The 27,234-nt window shown below is 38.6% G+C and overlaps 1 protein-coding gene and 1 long non-coding RNA gene across 3 annotated transcripts in view; one reads left to right on the plus strand and one right to left on the minus strand.

Moving 5' to 3' along the window:
* The window catches only part of LOC147796293 (uncharacterized), a 35,554-nt gene that overhangs the window by 4,879 nt on the left and 3,441 nt on the right, over positions 1–27,234 (plus strand). The window lies entirely within an intron of this gene.
* LOC110979398 (uncharacterized) overlaps positions 1–27,234 on the minus strand; it is a 34,588-nt gene that overhangs the window by 3,041 nt on the left and 4,313 nt on the right. Inside the window, exons 8-48 of the mRNA XM_087148096.1 lie at positions 26,847–27,169; positions 26,449–26,611; positions 26,166–26,330; positions 25,883–26,038; positions 25,641–25,682; positions 25,400–25,477; positions 24,817–25,266; positions 24,546–24,683; positions 20,517–24,035; positions 20,143–20,391; positions 18,492–19,637; positions 17,368–17,772; positions 17,099–17,275; positions 16,206–16,346; positions 15,249–15,332; positions 14,897–14,965; positions 14,051–14,131; positions 13,706–13,774; positions 13,114–13,170; positions 12,810–12,878; positions 12,639–12,713; positions 12,274–12,342; positions 11,709–11,825; positions 10,999–11,285; positions 10,307–10,466; positions 9,712–9,897; positions 8,565–8,827; positions 7,980–8,136; positions 7,308–7,502; positions 6,595–6,783; positions 5,988–6,214; positions 5,323–5,482; positions 4,547–4,732; positions 3,845–4,095; positions 3,346–3,496; positions 2,943–3,110; positions 2,459–2,596; positions 1,818–2,122; positions 1,207–1,366; positions 700–786; positions 215–373 (exon numbers count right to left, since the gene is read on the minus strand). Coding sequence (XP_087004222.1) covers positions 215–373; positions 700–786; positions 1,207–1,366; positions 1,818–2,122; positions 2,459–2,596; positions 2,943–3,110; positions 3,346–3,496; positions 3,845–4,095; positions 4,547–4,732; positions 5,323–5,482; positions 5,988–6,214; positions 6,595–6,783; positions 7,308–7,502; positions 7,980–8,136; positions 8,565–8,827; positions 9,712–9,897; positions 10,307–10,466; positions 10,999–11,285; positions 11,709–11,825; positions 12,274–12,342; positions 12,639–12,713; positions 12,810–12,878; positions 13,114–13,170; positions 13,706–13,774; positions 14,051–14,131; positions 14,897–14,965; positions 15,249–15,332; positions 16,206–16,346; positions 17,099–17,275; positions 17,368–17,772; positions 18,492–19,637; positions 20,143–20,391; positions 20,517–24,035; positions 24,546–24,683; positions 24,817–25,266; positions 25,400–25,477; positions 25,641–25,682; positions 25,883–26,038; positions 26,166–26,310 — 10,765 coding nt within the window. The 5' untranslated portion in view covers positions 26,311–26,330; positions 26,449–26,611; positions 26,847–27,169. The remainder of the gene's footprint in view (positions 1–214; positions 374–699; positions 787–1,206; positions 1,367–1,817; positions 2,123–2,458; positions 2,597–2,942; positions 3,111–3,345; positions 3,497–3,844; positions 4,096–4,546; positions 4,733–5,322; positions 5,483–5,987; positions 6,215–6,594; positions 6,784–7,307; positions 7,503–7,979; positions 8,137–8,564; positions 8,828–9,711; positions 9,898–10,306; positions 10,467–10,998; positions 11,286–11,708; positions 11,826–12,273; positions 12,343–12,638; positions 12,714–12,809; positions 12,879–13,113; positions 13,171–13,705; positions 13,775–14,050; positions 14,132–14,896; positions 14,966–15,248; positions 15,333–16,205; positions 16,347–17,098; positions 17,276–17,367; positions 17,773–18,491; positions 19,638–20,142; positions 20,392–20,516; positions 24,036–24,545; positions 24,684–24,816; positions 25,267–25,399; positions 25,478–25,640; positions 25,683–25,882; positions 26,039–26,165; positions 26,331–26,448; positions 26,612–26,846; positions 27,170–27,234) is intronic.

Genomic DNA, 27,234 nt, shown 5'->3' on the forward strand with positions numbered 1-27,234 from the left:
ATTTCATCAAAAATTTCTATTTGTATCAGGTAAAATACAGTTTCAGATTTGTTGTTAACTCTGAGAACTGTATCTTGGACAAGATTTAAAAATAGACACAACTGACAGCAACTGCCACGAAGGGCCTACGGCAGAAGAAAAGCACTTAACAAGTCCCAACAGTGGTATATTTCTTTAATGGTATATATCTTTAAATTGTTGACATCTTAATTACCTGTTGTGGTGCTCTCAGCTGTAGTTGTTGTCTCGGTGGTACCACCCTCCTCCTCTGAAGGGGCTATAGTAACACCCACATGTGGTGTCTGTGTCTCCTCAGTGGTGGCTTGAGTTGTAGTTTCCAATGATTCGACGGTCTGCCTCGTGCTTGTGACAACTGTGACATACAGAACACGTGTACGAGTATGTGTTCAATAAATGCTTTTCAATGCTATGACTCAGTGCTACGAATAATGTCTCTGCAAATACTTTGTGGTGACGTGTGTGGTAAGTTCATTCATGCAGTCTCTTTTAAACTAATTTTCATCTTGATCTGTGACATGCTAAGAATGGTTAATATTTCATAGATTTGATCACAGTTTGAATTTGTCTCTTCATTGGGAATGCTTAATATAACTGTACAAAATTTTACAGAGATAACACTGAGAAACACTTCTCAGCAATGCTGAACAAGTAGGAGAACTCTTCAAGGTTGTACATTACCATTATTGATTGATTCAGTCACAGTTGTTATGACCTGTTGTGGAGATGTGATCCTCTCAAATGTGGATTTTCTTGTGGTTGTCAGTGCTGGTGAAGCAAGAAAAAAAATGAGTTTTAGGTGAAATGTGAATTAAGTAAACAACAGGAGAGGAAACGATTTCCCCTTCTTTATAATTCCAGTAGAGTTCTGTCACCCCCTCAGTAATCCCATGTACAATTGATTTCAACCATGTTATATTGATATCCATACAATTACTTTTGGTGTTATCCTAAACCACCCAGCTAGCAAATTAAAGGAGTTTAAAAAATAGTGTTTCTGGCGTCCAACTGAACTGACTAACCAGTATTCCAAAAGTTTTAGATATAATTGCCTATCACACTCCATTTCCAATTGTTCCCTAAAATTTAGTATAAATATAAAAGAAGTCGTGTTGAATTTATGAGTTGCTTTATCAAAATGCACAGACATGCACGTAATCAGTAAAGTGAAAACTAGTGAAAACTCACAATGTCCAGCACATCCAAAAAAGTCTACTCTGAGGGCAGGTTGAGTTCCCTGATATGCAATAATCTCTATAGTCAGAGACTCAGCAGGCTCTGTAGGTTTGTCCAGATATACCAACACAGGGCTGTCAGATTTTGTAGTCATCAGGCGTCCAGTAAATGTCTAAAAGGAAAAACAGGGGGACAAAATCAAACTTTCGGTTACAACTTCCTAAATTTCATTAATCATCTTGAAATATAACTGAATATATAAATATAAATGCAAGGTCGAGAACCCTTAAAAACAGACTAGAATGAGAGTTCATGTCTGTAATAAAACATTATGACAACATTTGTCAAGTTTGACTTTTGAAGATTTGCAGTTATATGTTTAAATCTAGTCTTTGTGTCAGTTTGTTTGTAAACTGACTTGTGCCATAATGCCACTGATTTTGAAAAACCAATATAATAAATTGAAACTTGCATACAAATGCTGGGAAATGTTACAAGTGAAATAGATTCAAACTTGGACATGCATTCCAGCTCATAAAATGAGCATTATTATTCTGAACAAAGATTTCGCAGGGTGTGATGTTTCCATGTGAAATTCACAGGAAGCCTAGTTTCATAATTACCTTGATTTCTCCTGAAGTGCTGTCAGTGTAATATACTTCTGTTTGAGAACCAGCTGGAAGGTACTTGAGGCGGAATTTTGTCACACCATTTCCTTGGCCATCACCAGCCATCTTCAGAGCATTAAGTCTGAGGGGATGGTCAGACTCAAGTCTCACAAAGGGTACAGTGCCATCAGATATGCTTGGCATCCATACATCGGTTAACCTGAAGCTGGAGAGGTCTTTTCTATATGGCATGGAGGTCGTCCTCTCAACACCCATGCCGATGAAGGCTGGGGATGTCTCCAAATTCTCCATACAAATGCCTGAAATTGCCATTAATCATCTATTATTTAGTAACTGCCTAGTAGCTGCTGATCCACAGTAAATTTAACAATTACAGGATTTGCTCATTAAGTAACTAGAGCAGCACTATTTTTGTAGTCATTGAGTTTCTTTGAGTAAGTGACAGGCTTGTTCTTTGCCTCCCAAACAATTTTTTTGCAGTCTATGTTAAGTCAAAATTTGAATTATAACAACAACAACTGAGATGTAATTTCCTGAACGTCTGTGACATTGGCCAATGATATACTGTAATTCCTCATGTTAACACTTTCACCCACAGAAAAAACCTTAAATGCTTGTCAACACTTTATCCTTACCAAGCGTGGTCGTTAATGGTTTTTGTGATGTCACTGTTGTTGATGCTGTGTACGTCGTTACACCTAATTCTTTTGTCTCCATGACACTCTCTGTTACAGTTTCAGATGAGGTAATAGTCTCTTTAACAGTTGAGGTTTCTACAAAAGATAATAATTGCCAATCACAATATCAGTATTACTTCTACAAAATAATGGTATAATCCATTAAAACATGAATATGACTTCAAAGTCTTCTCATTCAAATTACATGTTCTGATTAAAATTTCTAGAGGCCAAATAATCTAAAAGAACTATTTAAATATGAGCTGATGGTTAGAAATTGCAAAGTGATAAAGCGCAATGTGTATGATGTTATTTGTGTCATTTGATCTAGATATTAACTTCCATTAATAATTTGACTTGTTTGAAACAGACAAATAATTAAACAGTCCAAAATAACTTTATCAACTTTCATGGAGAATAAATACAATTATCAAGAGTTTACCTCTGCCTGGAATGGATGTTGCGGTGACAGTGACCTTCTGGGTTGGTGACACAGAAACCCTCTCTGTTGTCGTCTTTATTTCCACACTCGGTTTTGTGCTAGATTTAGCCTCTGCTGGCATTGTCTCAAGTTTGCTCACTGTTGTCGTGACTGCTGTAGTTGTCAAATCTGAGGAAGATTTTCCATGTAAAATTTGGGTGTGATTGATTTTTGGAGTATTATTTCCTTTTAATCAAGATGTCTTTTCAGTTAAAAGAAGTTATACAATTGAGTTATACTACAAATTTCAACATGAATATGTCTTTGGTATTGATTTACCTTTTTCACAACAAGTAGGATAAATTTCTTTGATATTTCAAAAAAGTTGTCAGAATGAAAAAAGAAAGAAGGGACTCCCACTTACGATCAAAGCAGCCAAAAAGGTTCACCATGACTTCAGGACTTTCTTGTGGATCTGCACTGATTGTGGATCGGTAAAAGAGTTCTAGCACTCCAATTTCTCCAACATCTTCAGGCAGATACTGTCTTACTTGGTCTGCTCCACCACTAAATGTCTACAGAAATTGAGAAAAATTACTGTGTCTGCCAGCTTGTTCTGGAGATGTCATCCACTAAAAGCACATTACAAATTCACTAAACAGTTTATCGTCTTGTACCTATTTGTTTGAACCTGGCTGAATCATTTAATTGGGAATTTTTAAGAGTGGGTATTTTAGCATGAATTACACAGTAAGCAGTCTCATAATCAGTGAAAAGGGTCATAAGGATTAATTCTTTGCTTTGGAAGTTAAATGATAGACAATGTTTATGCGATTTGCTGGGGGGGATTGTGAAGCATTGGGTGTAATTATGTATGAGCTCTTTAATGAGTGCACTTGTTATAGTACTTTTTGTACACTTACCTTTATGCCATTTGCATCTTTGATGACAATTCTAGTGTTTGAGCTGGGCAGAATGTAGAATGCAATGAAATCAAAGTCATCATCCTGCTCTGCAGTCAGTGATCGAACAACCACAGGTGGTTCGAAAGAAATGGTCAGTCTGCGATTCTGGTCGGATGGTCTCCATGGCTCATTTGAACCTAGTGTGCCAAGATCAGTGGATCTTGTCACAGTGGTTCCATCAAACCTGGACAGGTCTTTGTCGCATAATTCTAAAACAGAAAATAGATACCAAATTGAAACATATATTAGCTGTGAGATAAGTTTCAGTTTAAAACAGTGGTTCTTTTAGTGACTTTTTTCCGAGTTGCAGGAGTGACAGACAAAGAAGTTGTAAAGAGCAAGTTGTGAGTTTATTGTGTGAACAATCTTAACTCCACAGTAATTAATTACATAAATTGTTCTAGGAATTTGAAACTCACAAGCAGAGGAAAAATGCTTTGAACAACTGAATTTGGTCTTCCAGGTCTTAAACATTTAAAAGTATTTGGTCTCTTTAATGTTACAATAACCCTGTGAAGTGAATGATTGGTGCCCATTGAAGGAATTTTTTTTCCTTATGTATACCACCTTTTTTGCTTTTACTTAAACGAGTGCTGCATATTGTAAACGTATTTTAACAAGGGCAACCTGACCGTAACTGACACAAAGAATCTCACTCACTTTCAGGTTCGGTGATTGCCTTCACAGTTTGTCTGGTAACTTCTGTGGTTGTGACCTTTGCTGTAGTGGTGGTCACAGTTGATGACAGCATTGTGTTCAACATCTCTGGTGTGGTGCTTGTTGGGGCGGTTGTTGTGGAGGTAGTTGATGTGAGCATCGTTGTTATCGAGGGTGTAATTATCGGTACTGCTTGAAAATGCAGAAAGAATAACTTAGAATGAATTGCATTTTAATTCCATTTCAGTCAGTTCAAGTCCTTTACCGGATAGCGTACTCACATGATTTGATTAAAGTTTTCTGTAGACTTTGTCAATATATTTACACTTAAAAATGACAGATGCAAGGTATACATTGAGGCTCTTTGTTTGAAATAATAAGCTCCTCAAAGGAAAAGATAAAATAGGTCACACTGGTGTTTCTGGTAGATACAGATTAATTTTATTCTGTGTCCCAAACTGTCGAAACTGTTAAACTGAAGAGACTGAGCATCACTTTTAATGTGGCAATGCCAATATTTGTAAATAGTATTGAGAGGCAATGATAAGCACAGAGCTAACCAAAATAAACAAAAACACTATAGGTGACTTGATGTGTGGCATCATCTCACCACAAAAAGGAGATTATGGACTCCACATTTAGAGACAAAAGGAAACATGAAAAGGCAGAATCACAGGAAAGTGATGGCCCACATGGTCATCAGATTGCTTAATAACAGAGGTTAGAAAATGTCTGATTGGAAAGTGAAGGGAAATCATGCTAATAATTCAAACACTCACAGTTCACACAGCCATGGAATTCAGCAGTAAAGATTGCTTGCTTGTTTTCAGGCACATTCAAGTTGGTGAGGGTTACTTCTATGACATTTTCCAGTTTGGTGAATGGCAAAGATATGGTGACTGGGTCAGTCACATCCACATCCCAAGGTACATTGAAAATCTAGTCAGAGGAATACAATAAAGCAATTGTATTTAATTTGGCAACTCAGCAGGTATTGCAGGTATCTAAGCACTTTTTGGTCTATGTATATGAACATATATTATGCACATTGGAATGGGATCAGGTGGTGTGTTTTCAATTTCTTATAAATGTATTTATATTTATCAAAAAGATAAACTGACATATACATGTGCCCATTTAAAGCCCAATATAGACATACTCTGGGATAACAACAGTTAAATTTATTTGTAATTCTGTCATTCGTACATTTACTTTAGGAAAGTTAGAATTGATATCTAATCAGCAATTAACTTGTGTGGGTCATTTACATATAATGACTTATTTTTCTTCTTGCATCAATCAGTGTGTGAATCGGTCTAAATTATGCAGCCATAGTTTGCTCTGGATGCCTGTCTTTGTATGCTGGAGACAAATGTGAAGAAATCATTTCTAAATTATGCCAAAGTTAACCTCAAAGTTATTCTAGGAATGGTTGAAAACTGACCTGCAGGCCAGAATCATCTTGAAGTTCCCGTGTCGAGTCCTCCTCATACAGTCGGTAGCTGACAGTGAAGCTCATAATTGCATTGCCCTGTGTGTCTCCCTGCAAGGTCAACTCCGTTATTGTTACTGGAGTTGTGAATGGAACAACAAACCTGCGCTGTGAGGGCACTGGACCATCTACCATTGAACTCTGGCTCATGAATGGTGTTAGGACGTCATTGCAGTTTTCTGGAGGTGTAATATGATGTAGACATTTCTCATGAGATACAAGAAGAGTGTATAAGGAATAATGCATTTATCAACAAGAACATTAGGATTGTAATTCGGTCTACTTGTGTGTACATACGACAAATGTCATTGTAAATATAGGCAGATTAGAGAGTTTTGTCACTGGAGCAATTAAGACTGTATGACTCAAATATGCTTAACAACTGGTTTTTGTAAAAGTCCAAGAAATGTGGAATTTTGCAGGCAAAATTGTACATGTGATGAACTCAACCTGTATACACAAATTGTTTTGTAGCAGTGAGAAATGTATGTAATCCAAAGCAACAATAGCCCATAAACTAGCAGCATTCTGAAGCCAAACTTTATAAGGGATACAACACCTTTTGGAATGAGAGTGGCCAACTGTGTTATTTTGGCTGTTGATGTAGTTTTGGTTGTGGTTTCAGTCTCAGTTGTGGCTACTGCTGTAGTTGTAGTTTCTTCCTTGGTTGTTTCCATGCTGCCAGGAGTAGTTGGGACAGTGGTTTTGACGCTTGAAGTTTTGGATGTTGATGCTGATGGAACACCTGCTGAAATGTGATCCAAGAAAAGCTGATTGATATTCTTACCACTGTTTTCTGGAACCAATTTTAGTTCATTGTATACTAGAGCTTGGCCTAAATATTTTGCTATGAGTTTAAAAATCGTATTTTACAAAATGGAAAAACATGCATTAAGTCGTGTTTTGAAACCAAGTTGGAATGGTGCCTTTTCACTAAAACATGGGGATTGGATTTCAGTCCAGAGTATTTCTGGGATGTTTTTCCTGAAGTTTTTCTGAGCTTGTTTAATTCTCATCTCTCCTAAGTTTTTTTGAGGCTTATACGCTACAATACTTGGAATGCCATGAGAACTTCAGGGGAATTGATTCAGTATCAGAAATTAATAATAAATCAATTTTTAAAATGAACAGCAAACATTTTTATTGTTCTAGTACTTGTTCACACATAAGTTTTGATTTTTCTTCTGTTTCATTGGTAATACATGTTGTGGACCTTTTCAAAGGTTCAGTGTACACATTTGGTCTTTTAGTGCAATGAAAGGATTGGCTTGCCTTGTGGTTGTTGAGTGCTTGTTCCTTCAGGATTCAAAGTAGTTTTTGTTGTAGTAGATACGTCTGTGATGACCTCCTCTGCTGTAGTGGTAACTGATTTTGTTTCCTTCTTTTCTGTTGTTGTTGCTTCTGTGGTGAGAGGTGCTTCAACTGTCACTTCCAGTGTTGTGAGAAGTTCCTTTTCTGATGGAAGTTCTTTTGGAAAAGAAAAAAATGAAAAAAACTGGCAATAAAGTACATTTGACTATAAATGCAACAAAAGGGTGCATTATTTATTAATGATAGCAGTGTACCTTTTTGAAGTCTTGGAGTGCACAGAAGTACATATGTACCATAATTGAGGCATGTAGCTTGTCAAATCTTTGGGATTCATTCATAAGTTGTTTACTTTAACAGAATTATGAAAGACTGGCAGATTATGGCAGAATTATGCATGATTAACCATGAAAAACGTTAATAAAACAATAAAAAAGATTTATATATTTATACAATTATACTCAATGATATTAAAGTTATAGAAAAGATCCAATTAAAATTGACAAAACACCAACAAAACAATCTTACTGTGGACTGTGTATTGTAAATACATTTCAATAGTTTTTGTCTCCAAATACATCATGATCAGCTCTAGGACTCTGAAACTTGTGAAAACCCTTTACACGGTGTACATACCTTTTACGCAACCAACAAGTTCTGTTTTCAGAGTTGCGGTTTCAACAGAGTCCAAGGATCTAAAGAATTGTAGCTTCATGGCTCTAACATTCTGTAACTCCTGGACATCTGGCAATGTGATTCTGGTGAATTCAGAAGACTTGTCTATCGTGAATTCCTGTTTCAGATGAACAGAAAGAAGTTTTTTTTGGTAGAAATTTATGAAAACTACTTTTAACTTGTATGCATGTACCCATTCCATCAGTTGTGTGCTGAAGCAGATATATTTTATTTCAAGATTTTTTATTTTCTTCACTCTTTTCATATTGATTAATTTTCCTGGATGAGTTTTTGATACTTGTGTCCTTGTTCATAAAATGTTAGCTTGTATTGTACTTTTTCTAATCCACCAGAAAATGCCTGTTAAATGCAAACTCTACATACAATTGACTGCTTTTACATTGCATTCAAGCTTTATGTTTTCCTGCCCTAAAGACACAACTTAGTTGGATACAGTGGAACCTCTTTCTCAACATGTTATTTGTGAAAATAGGAAATGTGACCTTTTGGCTATGTATGATACACCTGCTTTATATATAGTCTCACCTGCTGTTGACCATTGGCATCTGTAATTGGTTTGAGATCAGAGAAGGAGGATCCAGCAAAAACAGCAAAATTCTTCACCCCTTCGGTGAACAGGTCAATGGCAGTAATGCGCAACACTGAGTTGAAGAGCAAGTATATTTCTGCTTGTGCTGCACTGAATGAGTATTTTTCATCCCTGCTGAATGTTGACAATGCCACTTGCTGATTGGAAGGAGATGCTATGCGGTTAGCTTCACGATCCAGTAGAAGGTCCATGCAATCTCCTGTGTCAGAGATAAGACAAAGTTTATGTACGTCACTCTATCTATGCCAAATTGAAAATTTGTGCAAGGGTTGCCATTAGACAGTTTCAGCATCCAAGCTGATTCGTTTGTGTTCGTATGTGTATCCGTATGACACAACACATATACGGGTATGTATAAGCATGCACAAATTTAGTTTTGGCATGACTTGCATGTTCATATGTGATGATGCATAAGGCAATGTAGCAACATAGGTGGCCCTATTTCTTCAAAAACAGAATTTCTTCACCCCAAAGTCACTCAAAGGCATTCCTTTGAGTGACTTTGCAAGTATGAAATTTTTGTTTATAGGAACACGAATTGGTAGTGTAATGAGGTTTGCAAAACCGAAACTTCATACGTATGGGTTCCAAGTTGCTTACATTCGTTGTCATCTGTGGGGCCTCTACACATTACGTATAATGACACAGCCTAAAGTGATGAGGTCATCAGCAGAAAAGATAAGGATGCGTGATACGTGTGCGCATTTTCTGTTTGCCGATATTGTCTGTTATTTGGAATTGCCCCCATATGTTCATCTGCACATATATAGTGGTCCAAGCAATCCATCAAGAATCAATGATATCTCCTCAGAAATCCAGAAGATGCAAAGATGCATTGAATGTAGGAGCAACCCATTAGTGACAGGAAAATGTTGAAGGTACAACAAATTTAAGACATTCATCCTTATTTGGAAGGGTCAGTTTGTACAGAAACTATGAGCACATTCTTTCCTGCTTAGCACCTTAAGCTTATCAACTTTCAATGGAATTTGATGCTTGAAATAGGAGGTTTCCAGATTCTGAGTCTTGTATCTGCTTATTAAGTATCTACTGCCTGACAAACTATCAGATAAATTTCAGTACCTTTTGTAGTAGAGGGACCAAAGCTGGTCATCTTGGTTGACGTTTCTGTTATAGTCTTGGTTGATGTTGAGGATATACTGACAGTGACAGTTGTTGTCTCCTCAGATGTCGATGAAGGAGTTGTTGTTAAGGTCGGAACTGTAGTCGTCTTTGCAACCGTTGTTGTTACTTCAGTTGAAATCGATTCTGTAGTTAAAACCAAAGTTTTAGCCTTTACGTATATTCTGCTAGAAAGATTAAGACCGAAAGGCTTTCCTGCATGACCCATAAATAAACTCCTTTCCTAGTATGCTAGCGCAACTTTTCATATTCATATTTAGTTGAGGAATTGTGTTTTCCAGAGTTAGTAGTAAGATCTGTTTCCTTTGATTTTGCATGAATCATTCAGTGTTGCTGAAGAGCACCTTCCTACATGTATCCTAAACAACATCTTTAGAGCCGTGTTAATGTTAGAATTGTAGTACATGTACAAAATACTCGCCATATTTTCCATTAGTTTTTGTTCTTTCCCTAAAATGAGAACACTGTGTCCGTGGTAAAATTTTAATCGTTGATGTTTAACCTAAACTTACTCAGTCTGATGATCTAAACTTACCCTCCCTGCAGCTGTGGAAAGCTACTCTTAAATTTTCTTCTGTGGCTTTGCCAAAGATAGCTCTTACTTCCAGGCGAGCTTGTCGGACCCCACTTGAGATGTCAGAGCTATCAAAAGATATGTGTTCTATGCTATCTCCTTGCAAATCAATGATGTTTGTCTGTAAATAAAAATTGGAATTATAACAGTTTAACTTTAATGGAGCAAATTGTCAGGTGCCCAGTATTGCACAAGCCAAGCACACTAACTGGAAAATAATGGCAACTTATTTGCAGGTGTGTATCAAACATGTACCGGTATGTTCTAACAACATGTAACTTTTGTGTCACAAGATGTATCTTAAATACAACTTTTAGATGTGCCGAGTGAATAAAACCAACCCTCCTGTTTCCTTATCCCTTTTAGACAAAATCTGAGTTTATTTTATGCAGGTTTTAGATTTTGATACATCAATTTTAACTAGGCCTGCGGAATATAAGTCTTCAACACAAGACAGGTTAAAAGATAGATAACTCCTCTGGTAGAGAATGAATGGAAAATTGATCTTGTAGAAACATTGGTGGTGTCTTATCTAACACCTCACTGAACGTTTAATTTTATGGACAAATTAATATTTACATGCACAAAGAACTAAATGAAAGGTGATCTTATGCCAAAATTTTGAACAAGATAGAAGGAGCAACCACACTCACCAAACGACCAACAAACTTGTCAAAGTCCCCATTCTCTTCAGTTTGGATTGCAATTGCATACATCAACTTTATGTTTTCATCTGGGTTTCCTTGAAGGTCAACACCAACAAGTCGGACAGGATCTTCAAAGACGACGGTTAGTTTTGGCCTGGCCTCACGATTTGCAGTTGATTTTGGAGCTGTGAGAGACCATGCTACATCACTGTCAATATAACCTTGCCCATACATTCCATCTGGAGAAGTAAAACGTTCTTTTTCTGTCCCTGTAGTCCCTTCAATGCAGTAATCTGTTAAGAACGTAATAATAAGATACATCATAGTTTATTGCACAACTGAAATGAACATTTCACAGTCAAAGAACACATGCGTTACTGCTTGATAAGAGCACACACTTTTACAGCATGAGAGTCCAGCAGTTGCAGGCTACATTAAATTCCCAAATGACTCACATTCAAAATATGTAAATTGGATTGTGATTACTTACCCCTCCCTGAATGTTCCAGCTTGATCACATAAACCATTATTTGATAACAATGTGTATTTCACATTGTTCCTATGATTCCCCTCCCCAGCCCAAGATGGCAAATGTTTGAAATGAAGTGTGCATATTCAATTATGTTGATGATTTTAGTGTGTAGTAAAAGTTTGGTTAAAAAGTCATCAAGATTTTTTTCTTGATAATTCACTTCATATTTTCAAAGAAAACTTACTTTCTGTTGTTGAGCCAGAGGAGATGGATGATACTGTAATTTCTTTTGTTACCACTTCAGTTGGTGATGTGATGACAGTTTTGGTCACAGTTGAAGTCGGGGATAATTGTGTTTGTTCTATTATTGAAGAAAATTACAGAGTTGTTTTCAGTCATCACACAGGAAGAAACATTGCACAACCATTTGATCTGAAAAACTAAGGCAGAATAATGTTCCTGCTTTTGTACAGTACACAAAGCTAAAAATTTGTTTGCGTCTTTTCACTTGCTTCCTTATTGGCTGAATGTTGACCACACCTTTAGACATGCATGGAATTTGGCTACTTGCAGGCAAGTCCAAACAACTGGAAATGTTAACCTCTGTGGGCCATAAAGGTATGGAAAAAAGGAAGTTTGGTGAATGATGTAGTAGTGACAACATGACGTATCTTAACCATTAAGGAATTGAGGTGCCACTAGCCCAGTGCTGATTTTCAAAAATATCACAGAGAAGTGAAGAATAAAGAGTGCATAAATTGACCCTATATAATGCACATCAATTCACATTAATGTTCTATTTGTCATACCTGTAAATATGAATGATGTCTCATCAGTTTTGCCAGGTTGAACACCGATGGAACCATTGTAAACTCCTCCTGTAGCATAAATGAAGGTATTAAGTGTGATGCTTGTACAGTGTGAAATAGACATTTTACATAATCATGGCAATTATTTTCTTGTGAGGAATATGAAACAGTAATTCCATAGAGACCAGGATTTTCTCTGACTTTTGAAGAAATCTAACCCCTACTTTATAGAGATGTAAAAAAAATTGGGAAGAGCATAGGATACGGTTGAGAGTATTGCGTGACAATATTGCACTGTATTTGTATGTAATCATAGAAAGGGTTCTTCAGCCTAATTTAATAGATACATGTAGTTGTTGGCCTACCTGGTGGCAATAAACTTGCCGGTCCAGGTCCAGTAGGATATGTTATTGTCACTGATGGAGCTGATGTTGTCTGACCTGTTGAGAAACATTGAAAATAGAAACCAAGAACTTGAAAGCCTGGCGTATTTAAATGAGAAATGACAAGTTTAAAAAGGGAAACGTTCATTTCACCTGTCAAACGGAAAGATGTTTCAGTTGTTGTACCAGGTACTGTTCCTATGGATCCATTTATACTTCCTCCTGAAAATGCAAAGGAAATTAAAGATTTATAAGCAAAGCAGTCAGTCATACATGTATTATATAGCACTGGAATTAACAAAACTATGCTTTAGCATGATTCAACTTTGTTGGCACCATTTGTTTGTAGTTTTCTTCCAATAATACATGCAATGTAGAATAAATTGGCCAGGCAAAAGTCTGTATTATTATTGATACACGTTCTTCTTGCATACAGATTTGCAGGATTTTACTTTACCTGCTCCTGGTACTGTGATGGGTCTGCCTCCAATGGGACCTTCTGTTGTAGATGGGCCTTGAGGAAAGAAATAGAGGTTTCCACTGTCATCCAATGTTCATAAGCAGGCAATTTCTCAAAGTCAGTCATATGACTGTGTTGAGCAATGAAGACTCTTTGAAGAGTGGGAGGATTTTACTGAGGGCTGATCCAATTTGTTTCTTGACATTTATTGCCAGTGAACCTGTTATCAATGGATTTCATGATGACTTGTATAACATACAGAAAACAGATTCAAATTGAATCCAACAGTTTGTCAGTATAAGATATGAAAGCAAAAAATGGTGTTTGGAATGATAATAATAAAAATAATACCAAGATTTATATAGTGCCATTCCAGCTAAATCATGGCACTGCGCAACACATGATAATGAATTTATACTGGAAAAAGATGCTTTTTTAAGTGTTTCCTGAATGATAATATTGTGTCCTGTATTCTAATGCTTGATGGTATTGTGTTCCAATGATGATACTTTTTACATTGAAATGAATGTCTTACTATTATGAAACGAACCCTGTACTACCAGTATATTAAAAAAGTAAGGAATTTTACCTGTGAAAACAAAAGATCCCTCATTTGATGTGACTGGTTGGGTGCCAATAACTCCGCCAGAGCTACCCCCTAGAAGGACAAATAATCCCCGGTAAAGCTCAGATTTTTTTAATGAAAGGGAAATATCAAAACCTCTAGAAGTAGAATTTCGCCTACACGTGTATGTCAGAGTTGAATGCTGCATTGTTCTGATATTTATTGAAGAGCACATTTGATTTGAAGAGCACGTTATGTTTTGATAAGGACTAAGATTTAATTATAAAAAAATCATGAAAGGTCTGGTTCAAATTTTAATTTACAAAATGCCTGCAAGTTGTGAACAGCAAAGTCAGGACAATGGTTTACCTGGTGGTGCGACAACAACAGGACCACTGCCTGTAGCCTGTTCTGTTGATGCTGTTAGATTGGAAGCCTGAGTTGTTGTTCCTTGAACATAAGGAATTAATAAAAAAATGGTTATGTTATGCACAAGATGCAATATTCAATTTGAAAAGTTTTTAGTTGCATATGAGATTCAACAATGGTATTTGATTTGTTATGGAATCCAAGCTGTTGTATGGTCTTTCTCTATAATTTTAACACAGTTTGTGTAAATATAAAATCCCAGCAATTAAATTAAGCTGCCTCAATTTCTCACATACTTCACTGTATAAACTTTGATTTGGGTGCATGTATGCTCACTCTCCCCGTGGCAGGTGTTAACATGGTATCATAACTGCTACTCCTGATATAACTCTTACTTCCTCAATGATAAGCAGAACAATGTTGTATTCGAGTCCATCAGAAGTCCTTTCACAAGCCCCTTTACAAGTCTAGTCACACTTCACAAGGCTAGTTATAAGTAACAGGGTGAACAATGACAAAGGAATACTTTTGTCACAGCTCATTTGACTAGCTCATGAATTGGCTTAAGACTGAATGACTTGTGATGGACCTACAGGGACTTGCAGGGACTTGTGATGGACTCAAATACAACACTGAAGCAGAATATTATACATTCATGTCATAATGGAGAAAACAGTACAGATACTATTATGTCTTGCAAGGGGAACACCGTATGACAAATCTGAGTCTCCTGAAATGCTGACTTTATCAAAACTAGCTCAACAGTTCACAAAATGAGAAAGTTATGTCTAATTTCACCAAGAATGCATTGGAAATTATGCTTTCCAGCCTAGTAAGGAATCATACCTGTGAAAACAAAAGATCCTTCATTTGATGTGACGGGTTGGATGCCAATTGATCCTCCGGGACCATGACCTATACAAAAAAAGCTCCATTTTCTTATAAAATTCCCTGCTACTCAGGAAATGAAAATACCTTCCCGTTTGATTTCCTCAAATTTGTTGAGGAGAAACTGCTTAACAGCTAGTGGAGTCCTTCCCATGCTAATACGTGAAAATATCTGGCATTTCTGCGCATGTTGGCCAGTGAGTTGTACTGATAATACAGTTCAGGTACAGATTTAGTAGCATTTTTAAATGGCATTAACAAGTAATAAGTTAAAAACCATAAAAAGGAAACTTTTAACAATTCAATTTACCTGGTGGTGCAACAACTACAGGGCCACCACCTGAAGGCACTGTATTTAATGTTGTAGTTGTCGAGGCCTCCGTTGTTGCACTCCCTTGAATAAAAAATATAAAGGAGGCTGCATGAGGGAGTCGTAACTTCCTATTGTAAAGGTATGTATTTTTCAAGAATGTTCGATTATAAAGATGAACAAACAATTGACTAAAATTAATTTGAACTCGCACCCTCCACAAAACCAGTTCACCATTTCCCAGGTTACATCATGTATTTTGGACAGAGATCCCTGTCTATGTGGTGTTCTTCAGGGTTACTGCTCTGACAAGCAGCCCCTGAACAAAGATATAAACAGATGCAAGGAACCACCAACATATGGGGATGGTTAGCTTAGTTTGTAGAGTGCCTGTATAGTGTTCCACAGGTCACAGGTTCAAATCCTTCAAATCATCTTGATTATTGAAATGCATGTCTGTGCTCTATCAGTTTTCCTGAATGTTTTAACAATTTCTGATTCAGCTGTTTTCTTTGTGTAATTCTGAAGCATAAAACAACAGAAACTTTAAACATCTTCAGTATCAAGGTTTTTTTCAGGGCGAAAATGCACACTTAAAAATATGTAGATTAGTCTAAAGATACTGGTATGGTAATCAGAGTCTAAGTTTGGGCTTAAAATTTGCTCTAAGTTTCACTTTTTCCTTCAAATTTGGGTGTACATATTCCATGGGAATTGTCGAAACTACACCCGGGTAAGTACCCATAGCATTCCTTAAAAACATTAAAGCTGAAAACTAATTATTCTGAAACCTGCTTAAAAGATAAAGTATAATGGAGCACAGCGCAAGAGAAATGAAGTATTACTCCTACAATTTGAGGCGTGGTATATGTAGTGTCTAGTTCTGCATACATTTATGAAGTACATTCCCTGAGCTGTAGATCCCTTACTGCAATAGATTGTGTTTTAATAATTCACCTGTGCTTTCTTCCAGAGGAACTTGAGTGGTTATTATTGTTGTTGTGGTAGATGATGGAGTAACTGTAACTTCTTTGACGGTAGTGACTTTCTCAGTTGCAGATGGGAAAGTTGTTGTTGTTGTTATCGTTGTTCCTGGAGCTGGAAAGCATATTATGTATGCAAATAAATGACTGCCTTTGAAGTACAAAATTACTACCTTTTGTCTGTTAAGGTTACTCTTATGAGGAGTGAAATTGAGTGCATCTGTCCTGCTCATAGTTTTGAAAATTGTATTTTTTACAATATTTCTTATTAAAGCTGAGTAAATTTGCATAACTGAAGGTTGGATATTCAACCTTCCATTTAGGTAAATATTTGAGTATTCAGTTGTACCAACTTCCCACAAAAGCGGAAACAAATCATGGAAGTTTGTGTGGTAGTTAAGCCCTCTACGTTTCAGGAAAGTGGTCTGTCCCCAAGTTGGTATTATCCAAGTGTCATTCTGTCCTAATTGGGGACTTTTTTTGCCTTAGTCCGCGGAAAATCACGCACCACAAATCACGCACCACAAAAAGTAGGAAAAAAATGGAGGATTTATTTTTGGCCTGTTGGACATATGCACCAGGTTTTAAATACTCAAAACATCTTGAAACATGCTTTTAGAATGCAGTGTTGAAACCCAATAAATAGATTTTGTTCCTCTTTATTTTACTGATATGCACCTCCAAACACTTGATTTTGAAAAAAAAATTGCAATATAAGATTATTCAGCTAATTTGAAAGCACAGCCCCATTTCTCATCTCACTAAAACTGGCATTCTAATGTTTAAAAAATAATATGGAAATAATTCTTTTGAGGTTATTAACCTGTATAATGCCATTCACTAGGTTTGAAAGACACAGGGCCATACCTATGGTTGCCGTGGTTGGAAGGTGTGTTGCTGGCAGTGCAGTTTTCAGCAGAGAGCTTGCTATTTCAGGTAATGTTGTCGATGATGCCATTCTCAAAGTAGTTGGATTAGCTGAGAACAGAAACTCATTACGCGATGTAGAAGGAGTTTCTTGAGATATCTGGCCACTGCCTCCACCTGCCAGGTACAGAAGGACTCGTTTAAACAGATGTCACAAAGGCATTTGTTATTTTATTTTGTAGCTGTTTTCATAAACAGCATTTCCTTACCTTGACCTGTAACAGGCTGTTGATGTCCTGAAGTGATACTTCTGAGAGGAGTGGTTGCTAATGGTGTTGTTGGTGTTGCACTCTGTCCTGTACTTGAAAGTTGTTGCGTAGTTGCTGGCAATGTTGTACTACTTCTTGTACTTGTGGGTGGACGAACTGTCGCCAAAGTTGTTTTCAACAGTGTGGTTGCCACAGCAAGTGGAGTAGTCAATGACAGAGTACTTATCCTTGCACTTGCAACTGGAGTAGCTGTGGGCAATGCTGTTTTCAAAAGTGCAGCTGTCGTTGAAAGTAGAGTAGTCGCTGATGTTGCACCCATTATTGAAGTGGCTGGATTAGCTGAGAATGCAAACTCATTACGTTGTGTAGAGAGAGATCCTGGAAAAATTTGGCCATTACCTACACCTGTAAGAATAAGTTCCCAATATATTTCTTTTGTAAATATACATTTGGAACTTTAAACTTATTAGTACTTGAATGTCAAAGAACTAAAACCTGTCACTTTATTTTAACATTTCATTTTTTACCGTTGAAATATGATGCAGATACACATGTGATTACTGGTACTAAAACTACTGATAAAATGGGTAAAAGATCTGTGGTTATACTATGCAAAATACCTCCTTTGTGAGTATGTGTGGTTCTGATAAGAACAGAAGCGTTCTCGATGTTTTACACAGTATGCTCTGTCCTTTGTCAGGAGACTGCAATTAGAATCACACATACTCACAAAATAGATACATTCCTTGGTGCTACTGCAAAATTATTACTTCACTTGTCAACTTCACAATGAGAACTTCAAATCTCAAACTACAGATATAGTCATGTACCTCTGACCTATGATTACAGTTTCTTATGATTGGGGAATGAATGCATTGCAGACTCAAAAAAGTTTAGTTTCATCATGTGGTGGCTGTAACAAGACACCACTGACTTGATATTGAATTGTGGGCAGCCAGCAATAGACTACTATGTGTTTTGCCATTTTTGTGTGGTCAATGGGATGAATAACATGCGCAATCTAGACAAAAAGAGGTGTCCTCAATTAGTGAACTTAAAAGAGAAAAAATGTATAAGAGTGCTAGATATACAACAAAATTATAAACTAATTTTTAATTGCTTACCTTGACTAGGCACAGGCTGAAATGGTTGTAATGAAGTGCTTTTGAAAAGTGTTGTTCTTATAGCCATTGCACTTGTGTGTGGAGTTGTTGTAGGACGTCGAGGAGGTAATGCTGTTGTTACCATATCTGAACCACTTGGGGGAAGTCGAGGAGGTATGGTTGATGATAGCACACCTGATCCACTTGGAGGACGTCGAGGAGGTAATGTTGATGTTATCATATCTGAACCACTTGGGGGAAGTCGAGGAGGTATGGTTGATGATAGCACACCTGATCCACTTGGAGGACGTCGAGGAGGTAATGTTGATGTTATCATATCTGAACCACTTGGGGGAAGTCGAGGAGGTATGGTTGATGATAGCACACCTGATCCACCTGGAGGACGTCGAGGAGGTAATGTTGATGTTATCATATCTGAACCACTTGGGGGAAGTCGAGGAGGTATGGTTGATGATAGCACACCTGATCCACCTGGAGGACGTCGCGGAGGTAATGTTGTTGTTACCATATCTGAACCACTTGGGGGAAGTCGAGGAGGTATGGTTGATGATAGCACACCTGATCCACTTGGAGGACGTCGAGGAGGTAATGTTGATGTTATCATATCTGAACCACTTGGGGGAAGTCGAGGAGGTATGGTTGATGATAGCACACCTGATCCACCTGGAGGACGTCGCGGAGGTAATGTTGTTGTTACCATATCTGAACCACTTGGGGGAAGTCGAGGAGGTATGGTTGATGATAGCACACCTGATCCACTTGGAGGACGTCGAGGAGGTAATGTTGATGTTATCATATCTGAACCACTTGGGGGAAGTCGAGGAGGTATGGTTGATGATAGCACACCTGATCCACCTGGAGGACGTCGCGGAGGTAATGTTGTTACCATATCTGAACCACTTGGGGGAAGTCGAGGAGGTATGGTTGATGATAGCACACCTGATCCACCTGGAGGACGTCGAGGAGGTGTTGTTGAGGATACTGGACCTGTTAGAAGTGCTGTTCTCAACAGCAAAGTTGTCACTGGAAGTGAAGATGTTGTTGCCAGTGTTGAACTCACACTGGAGGTCTTTGGTTTAGCTGAGAATGCAAATTCATTTTTTTGTGTGGAGGGAGTTCCTTGAGATATTTCACCATTACCTGTTCCTGACAAGAATAATTTGCAAAAAAATGTTTGCATTGATATGATGGTAATATTTGAATCAGTAAGGTACTGTAACTAGTTCCGTGGGTGGAGATGGAATAAGGCGTGCATGACATGGGGTGATGATTTTCTATTCACTCATCGAACCCAGCAAGGTCTCCATCCCAGGTGAGATTGTGACTTTGGCGAGTGTGGAGTCAATGATGTGTGATGCAGGTGCGCATAAAATCTGACTTGAAAAGTGTAGTGGGAGAGGATGTATCTCCAAACTCCCAGGATCTCTGCCCATGGTTCATTCCAAAAAAATGATCAAGTTACAAAGTGCCTTGATAAGTACAACAGCAGACACTGCTATCACCGATAGAATCGTTTCCTATGTATATGAATGCTCAGAGATGGAAAATAGAAATGATAATTTTAAAAACAGGTTAACCCAGTGATTTTAAAATTACACAAATGGATATGGTCATATTTGTATGCCTTTAAGAATCTTAAGTGATGACTTACCTTCACCCGGAAGAGGCTGTAGTGGTTTTAATGCAGTTGTTATGCTTGGTGTTGGAAGAACTGAACTCTTTATTGTACTTGCAAGTGAAGTAGTTTGTGGCAATGCTGTTTTCAACAATGCAGTTGCAGTAGCAATAAGACTTGTTGGTGGTGCTGCATCCATTGCCAAAGTAGTTGGTTCAACTGAGAATGCAAACTCATTGCGTTGTGTAGGGGGAGATCCTGGAGAAATTTGGCCGCTGCCACCACCTGATCAGAGTGATTCAAGAACAAATATGTATCTGAATACATTCATTACAAGGTAATGGATTGTCCAGATTATCAAAATGGCTGCCCTCAAGTAGTAGCAAGTGTGATGAAAAAGTGACTTTTACCTTGACCTGGAACAGGCTGTAAAGGTTTTGAAGCTGTGCTCCTGAGGTGAGTTGTCACTGGAAATGTTGTTACCATCCTCGATGTTGGCCATGCTGTACTCTCTGATGTTCTTGGTAGTTGAGTAGTAATTGGTGGTGGTGTACTAACTGTTGTACTTGCCACTGGACTGGTTGTTGGTAGTGTCCTAGTGATTCTTCTGGTAACAAGTGGGATGGTTGTTGGGATTGTTGTACTCTTCCCCAGACTTGGAATATGAGTGTGAGTTGTCGGCAATGTTATGCTGCTTCTTGTACTTGCAAGTGGAGTAGTTGTTAGAACTGCAGTACTTGTCCTTGCACTTTCAATTGGAGTGGTTGCCATTGTTGTAATCTGTCTTGTACTTGCAAGTGGAGTAGTTATGGGCAATGTTGTACTCACTCTTGTACTTGGAAGTACAGTAGACGTTGGCAATGTTGTACTCAGTCTTGTACTTGGAAGTGGAGTAGTTATGGGCAATGTTGTACTCACTCTTGTACTTGGAAGTACAGTAGACGTTGGCAATGTTGTACTCAGTCTTGTACTTGGAAGTGGAGTAGTCGTTGTACTCATCCTTGTACTTGCAAGTGGAGTAGTCGTTGGCAGTGTCGTACTCATTCTTGTACTTGCAAGTGGAAGAGTCCTTGGCAGTGTCGTACTCATCCTTGTACTTGCAAGTGGAGTAGTCGTTGGCAGTGTCGTACTCATTCTTGTACTTGCAAGTGGAGTAGTCGTTGGCAGTGTCGTACTCATCCTTGTACTTGCAAGTGGAGTAGTTGTTGGCAGTGTGGTACTCATCCTTGTACTTGCAAGTGGCGTAGTTGTTGGCAGTGTGGTACTCATCCTTGTACTTGCAAGTGGAGTAGTCGTTGGCAGTGTCGTACTCATTCTTGTACTTGCAAGTGGAAGAGTCCTTGGCAGTGTCGTACTCATCCTTGTACTTGCAAGTGGAGTAGTCGTTGGCAGTGTCGTACTCATCCTTGTACTTGCAAGTGGAGTAGTCGTTGGCAGTGTCGTACTCATCCTTGTACTTGCAAGTGGAGTAGTTGTTGGCAGTGTGGTACTCATCCTTGTACTTGCAAGTGGCGTAGTTGTTGGCAGTGTGGTACTCATCCTTGTACTTGCAAGTGGAGTAGTCGTTGGCAGTGTCGTACTCATTCTTGTACTTGCAAGTGGAAGAGTCGTTGGCAGTGTCGTACTCATCCTTGTACTTGCAAGTGGAATAGTCGTTGGCAGTGTCGTACTCATCCTTGTACTTGCAAGTGGAATAGTCGTTGGCAGTGTCGTACTCATCCTTGTACTTGCAAGTGGCTTAGTTGTTGGCAGTGTGGTACTCATCCTTGTACTTGCAAGTGGAGTAGTCGTTGGCAGTGTCGTACTCATTCTTGTACTTGCCAGTGGAGTAGTCGTTGGCAGTGTCGTACTCATCCTTGTACTTGCAAGTGGAGTAGTCGTTGGCAGTGTCGTACTCATCCTTGTACTTGCAAGTGGAGTAGTCGTTGGCAGTGTCGTACTCATCCTTGTACTTGCAAGTGGAGTAGTCGTTGGCAGTGTCGTACTCATCCTTGTACTTGCAAGTGGAGTAGTCGTTGGCAGTGTGGTACTCATCCTTGTACTTGCAAGTGGAATAGTTGTTGGCAGTGTGGTACTCATCCTTGTACTTGCAAGTGGAATAGTCGTTGGCAGTGTCGTACTCATCCTTGTACTTGCAAGTGGAATAGTCGTTGGCAGTGTCGTACTCATCCTTGTACTTGCAAGTGGAGTAGTTGTTGGCAGTGTCGTACTCATCCTTGTACTTGCAAGTGGAGTAGTCGTTGGCAGTGTCGTACTCATCCTTGTACTTGCAAGTGGAGTAGTCGTTGGCAGTGTCGTACTCATCCTTGTACTTGCAAGTGGAGTAGTCGTTGGCAGTGTCGTACTCATCCTTGTACTTGCAAGTGGAGTAGTCGTTGGAAGTGTGGTACTCATCCTTGTACTTGCAAGTGGAGTAGTCGTTGGCAGTGTCGTACTCATCCTTGTACTTGCAAGTGGAAGAGTCGTTGGCAGTGTCGTACTCATCCTTGTACTTGCAAGTGGAATAGTCGTTGGCAGTGTCGTACTCATCCTTGTACTTGCAAGTGGAAGAGTCGTTGGCAGTGTCGTACTCATCCTTGTACTTGCAAGTGGAGTAGTCGTTGGCAGTGTCGTACTCATCCTTGTACTTGCAAGTGGAATAGTCGTTGGCAGTGTCGTACTCATCCTTGTACTTGCAAGTGGAGTAGTCGTTGGCAGTGTCGTACTCATCCTTGTACTTGCAAGTGGAGTAGTCGTTGGAAGTGTGGTACTCATCCTTGTACTTGCAAGTGGAGTAGTTGTTGGCAGTGTGGTACTCATCCTTGTACTTGCAAGTGGAGTAGTTGTTGGCAGTGTGGTACTCATCCTTGTACTTGCAAGTGGAATAGTTGTTGGCAGTGTGGTACTCATCCTTGTACTTGCAAGTGGAATAGTTGTTGGCAGTGTGGTACTCATTCTTGTACTTGCAAGTGGTGTAGTTGTTGGCAGTGTCGTACTCATCCTTATACTTGCAAGTGGAGTAGTTGTTGGCAGTGTCGCACTCATCCTTGTACTTGCAAGTGGAGTAGTTGTTGGCAGTATGGTACTCATCCTTGTACTTGCAAGTGGAGTAGTTGTTGGCAGTGTCGTACTCATCCTTGTACTTGCAAGTGGAGTAGTCGTTGGCAGTATGGTACTCATCCTTGTACTTGCAAGTGGAGTAGTCATTGTACTCATCCTTGTACTTGCAAGTGGAGTAGTCATTGGCAGTGTTGTACTCATCCTTGTACTTGCAAGTGGAGTAGTCGTTGGAAGTGTCGTACTCATCCTTGTACTTGCAAGTGGAGTAGTCGTTGGCAGTGTGGTACTCATCCTTGTACTTGCAAGTGGAGTAGTCATTGTACTCATCCTTGTACTTGCAAGTGGAGTAGTCATTGGCAGTGTTGTACTCATCCTTGTACTTGCAAGTGGAGTAGTCGTTGGCAGTGTCGTACTCATCCTTGTACTTGCAAGTGGAGTAGTTGTTGGCAGTATGGTACTCATCCTTGTACTTGCAAGTGGAGTAGTCATTGGCAGTGTTGTACTCATCCTTGTACTTGCAAGTGGAGTAGTCGTTGGCAGTGTCGTACTCATCCTTGTACTTGCAAGTGGAGTAGTCGTTGGCAGTGTGGTACTCATCCTTGTACTTGGAAGTACAGTAGATGTTGTCAATATTGTACTCAGTCTTTTACTTGGAAGTGGAGTAGTCGTTGGCAATGCTACAGTCGTGATGGTGTTTGGAAGTTGAGTAGTTGGTAATGTACTCAACAGTGTGCTAGTCACTGCAAGTGGAGTAGCTTGGAATACTGTACTCATTCCTGTAGTATGCCGAGATTCCGATGTTGGCAATGTTGTCAGATGTGCAGTTGTACTTACAAGTGGAGCTGTGGTTGGCAATGTTGTACTTGCTAGCAAAGTGGAACTTCCAAGCTCTGCCATTATGCAGAAAAAGAAGAAGTCTAATTGAAAAACCATTACTTTCCCAAAGCTATTAAAAAGAATGTACTGCTAATGGTCATAATGTCATTGTTAAGGATAAACACTGAAATTTTACATCCATTTCTAGTCTTAATAGCACGACTAGAAGTGCTGAATTCAAAGCATCAAGCACATTTCTACATAGACTTGTGATATCACAACCTCTGTCGTTATTTTTAAACCATTGTTTTGCCTTATATTAGAGTCAGTGAAACATTAGTATCAGTCTTAAATTGATTGTTTTGGTTACTTGTCTGACACAGCTATTTGCTGTAAATATATCATAACATGCACTTCAACCATTCATGTGACATCTTCTAGTATTTGTAAGCCAATTACATTTGATAGTTGAAGCACTATAGAGGAACATTGAGCAAAGAGTTTTTAAAAAGTTGATAAAAATGTCAAATTTACAAGTTTTTGTTTCCAGTAAAATCTTAAAATATTAATGGTGGTGTCCAAACCTGTTGTACTTTTTGCCTGGGTAATTGTTGTCTGTTTAGTGGTTGTTTCTGTAGGTGTTGCAGTAACTGTTGTAATTTTAATTGCTTCCTCCGTTATTGAGGGCGTTGTTGATGTTATCGCAGTTACAGTTGTTGTCACTGAAAACAAAAGACAAGTTATTTTCAGGAATTATTTAGTGAATTCATATCCTTAAACATTGTTAGATATGGAAAGACCTTCAAAATGTCTGTATTCCTGAAAACTACCAATGTTTAGAACAAGCCATATTACCTATTTCGGCACATCCGTACAGTTCAACTTGAAGGCTGTATCCACCGTTTCTGCTGCTGTTGATTTTGATGGGCACTATTTCGATTTTTCTTACTCCTGGCAATTCTGGCAGGTCAAGTTTATTGGTACTTTGAGCAGTAAAGATCTGCAGATTTTCACCATCCAGCAGAAATTCTGCAACTGAGGCTGGGGTGGCTTTCACTTTCAAGGCAAAGTCGATGTTTGACTTTTTGTCCTTTTGATCGCTAACTGCAATGCTCATTAGCCGGACAGACGAGGAGAATTTAACTTCCAAAGACTGTAAGTCGTTTGCATCCTCTGCTGAGATCGGACGTTTTTCAGGTAGGGAATCGATTTCCCAGTTTGATTCTGAATTTATAATTTCACCGCTGGATGTCAGCCACTCAACTTCAAGGTTGCTGATTTTGTTTACATCCTCACTGCATTCACCTGGAAAGTGAATATCAGTGAAGCTTTGACTTTTGGTAAAAAGTACACATTGTTTTGCATTTGAACTTGAAAACATATGGAGTACATGAGAATTTTTGGGCGTATTTCCTTCAGACCTAATTGAAAGTGTTACCTGGTGTTGTTGTCTTGACCTCAGGAGTAGTGGTGGAAATCTGTGGCTGCTCTGATGGTGGTATCATGCTAGTTGTTGCTGTAAGGGTAGGAGAGAGCAAGCAAGGGGATAATTTCATGTCATTATATGAGTCATATGTCTTTCGATGTGTCATTTAAACTGCCTGTGTAAGTTAATTGTAGCCAAAATATTTGTTCAGATTAGGCTGCTATATGCCATGTTGTAAGCTGACAATACTCACGTCTCAGTGTTTGGGTTGCTGAAATTTCTTTGCCTTCAGTTGCTGTGCAAAATTAAAAGAGAAAATTTGATTTGAAAGGTATGATAAAATGAATGGACCAAACTTTAAATAAAATGGAACTGTGCACCTACAAACACAAGGTTGTTACTCATTGACCTAAGTAACAAGTTCAATTTTAGGGTATTGGTCTTTGGCGTTTTCAATTTTTTTTTAAAAGAAAGTTAATTCACTGAACAAATCACCTTTGGACACACTTGCAGTTGTAGTCAGTACTGTTGTCTGAATTGTTGTTACATGTTCTGGAGAAGTTATGACAACGCTTGATGTTGATTCTTCTGATGTTGATGTTGGCGTGGTAACTGATGTAGTTGTTGTCACAATCTCCCCTGTTCCAGCTTCTGTGATCCACACAAAAATAAAAAGAAATAAAATAGATTAACATACTATCCTTTACAAGAATCGTATTCAACCTATGGTGCATTTTAATATTGCTGCAACATTTTACAGGAAGTCAAAGATACAAACCTTGTGTTGAAGATGTGTGAGGTGTTGTCTTTTTGGAGGTGGTGATCTCTTCTTTTGTTCTTCTTGTGGCAGTTGTTGACTCTGTAGCTGTTGTAACTTCTTCGGTTGTTGTAGATGGTGATGATACCATAGTACTTGAAGTCATTACCTTTGTTGTTGTTTTAGCTTTTCATATAAAAAGGCAGAGTTAGACATTATATTTTAATTGCAAATTCTCACGTCACACTAACTGTGGTGTCAACATATATGCTGTTTTTTCACATTTTCATTGAGATCAGATTACCTTCAATGCACCCATAAACATGTAATTCAAGGGTGACAGATTCAACATCGCTGACTTGTTTGATCTCTATTAGTAATTCTGTAACACCCTCCAGAGCTTCACTGTCACTTGGTAGATTGATCAGTGTGCTGCGTTTGTCATTGACTGCAACCGTGAAAACCTGCTGAAAAAATGAATGAATGAAATTGAAATCCATGGCTAGCAATACTGTATATGTCCTTTAAAACATACCAGCTGTCTACCATACCTTGCATGCATTATTTCTAGTGGATACTACAACTTTAAACAGTTTATTTTCCCAATGCTAAAGCCAAATTTTGTAACAAATAGTGATTTCAGAGTAAGAGGATTCTTTGTTAAGTTTTTGAGAGGAGACAAAGCAGAGGAACTGCTGTTACCTTTGCCTCATCAGTGGCAGGATTTTTCACAGCAACAAAGTCCTCATCCCTGGCCTTCTTCGTGGACAAAATCAGAGACACATCCAGCTTGTTGTCTGAACTTGACTGTGGGAATGTCGGTGATTGTAACTGAATGCTGATTCCTCGGATGATTGTGCGACTGGAAAATGTATTGTACAGTCTGGGAAGTTCAGTGGCCTGAATGTCAACAGGTAAGTTCCTGATTGTCAAGAACCCTGTCGTGTTGTCTCTCTGAAGGGAACCGCCAGTAATAAACTTGTTCGTAAGTCCGGCTGCCCCATCGAGGTATTCTTGGCAGTATCCTGTAATGAAGAGCATACCTCAGATTTATCCCTAGGATCTTTATTTTGAAGTTTGCAATGTTGTT

Source organism: Acanthaster planci, linkage group LG17 (assembly GCF_054643075.1).
Source record: "Acanthaster planci isolate LZ-2023a linkage group LG17, COTS_SCS, whole genome shotgun sequence".
NCBI classification, from domain to species: Eukaryota; Metazoa; Echinodermata; class Asteroidea; order Valvatida; family Acanthasteridae; genus Acanthaster; species Acanthaster planci.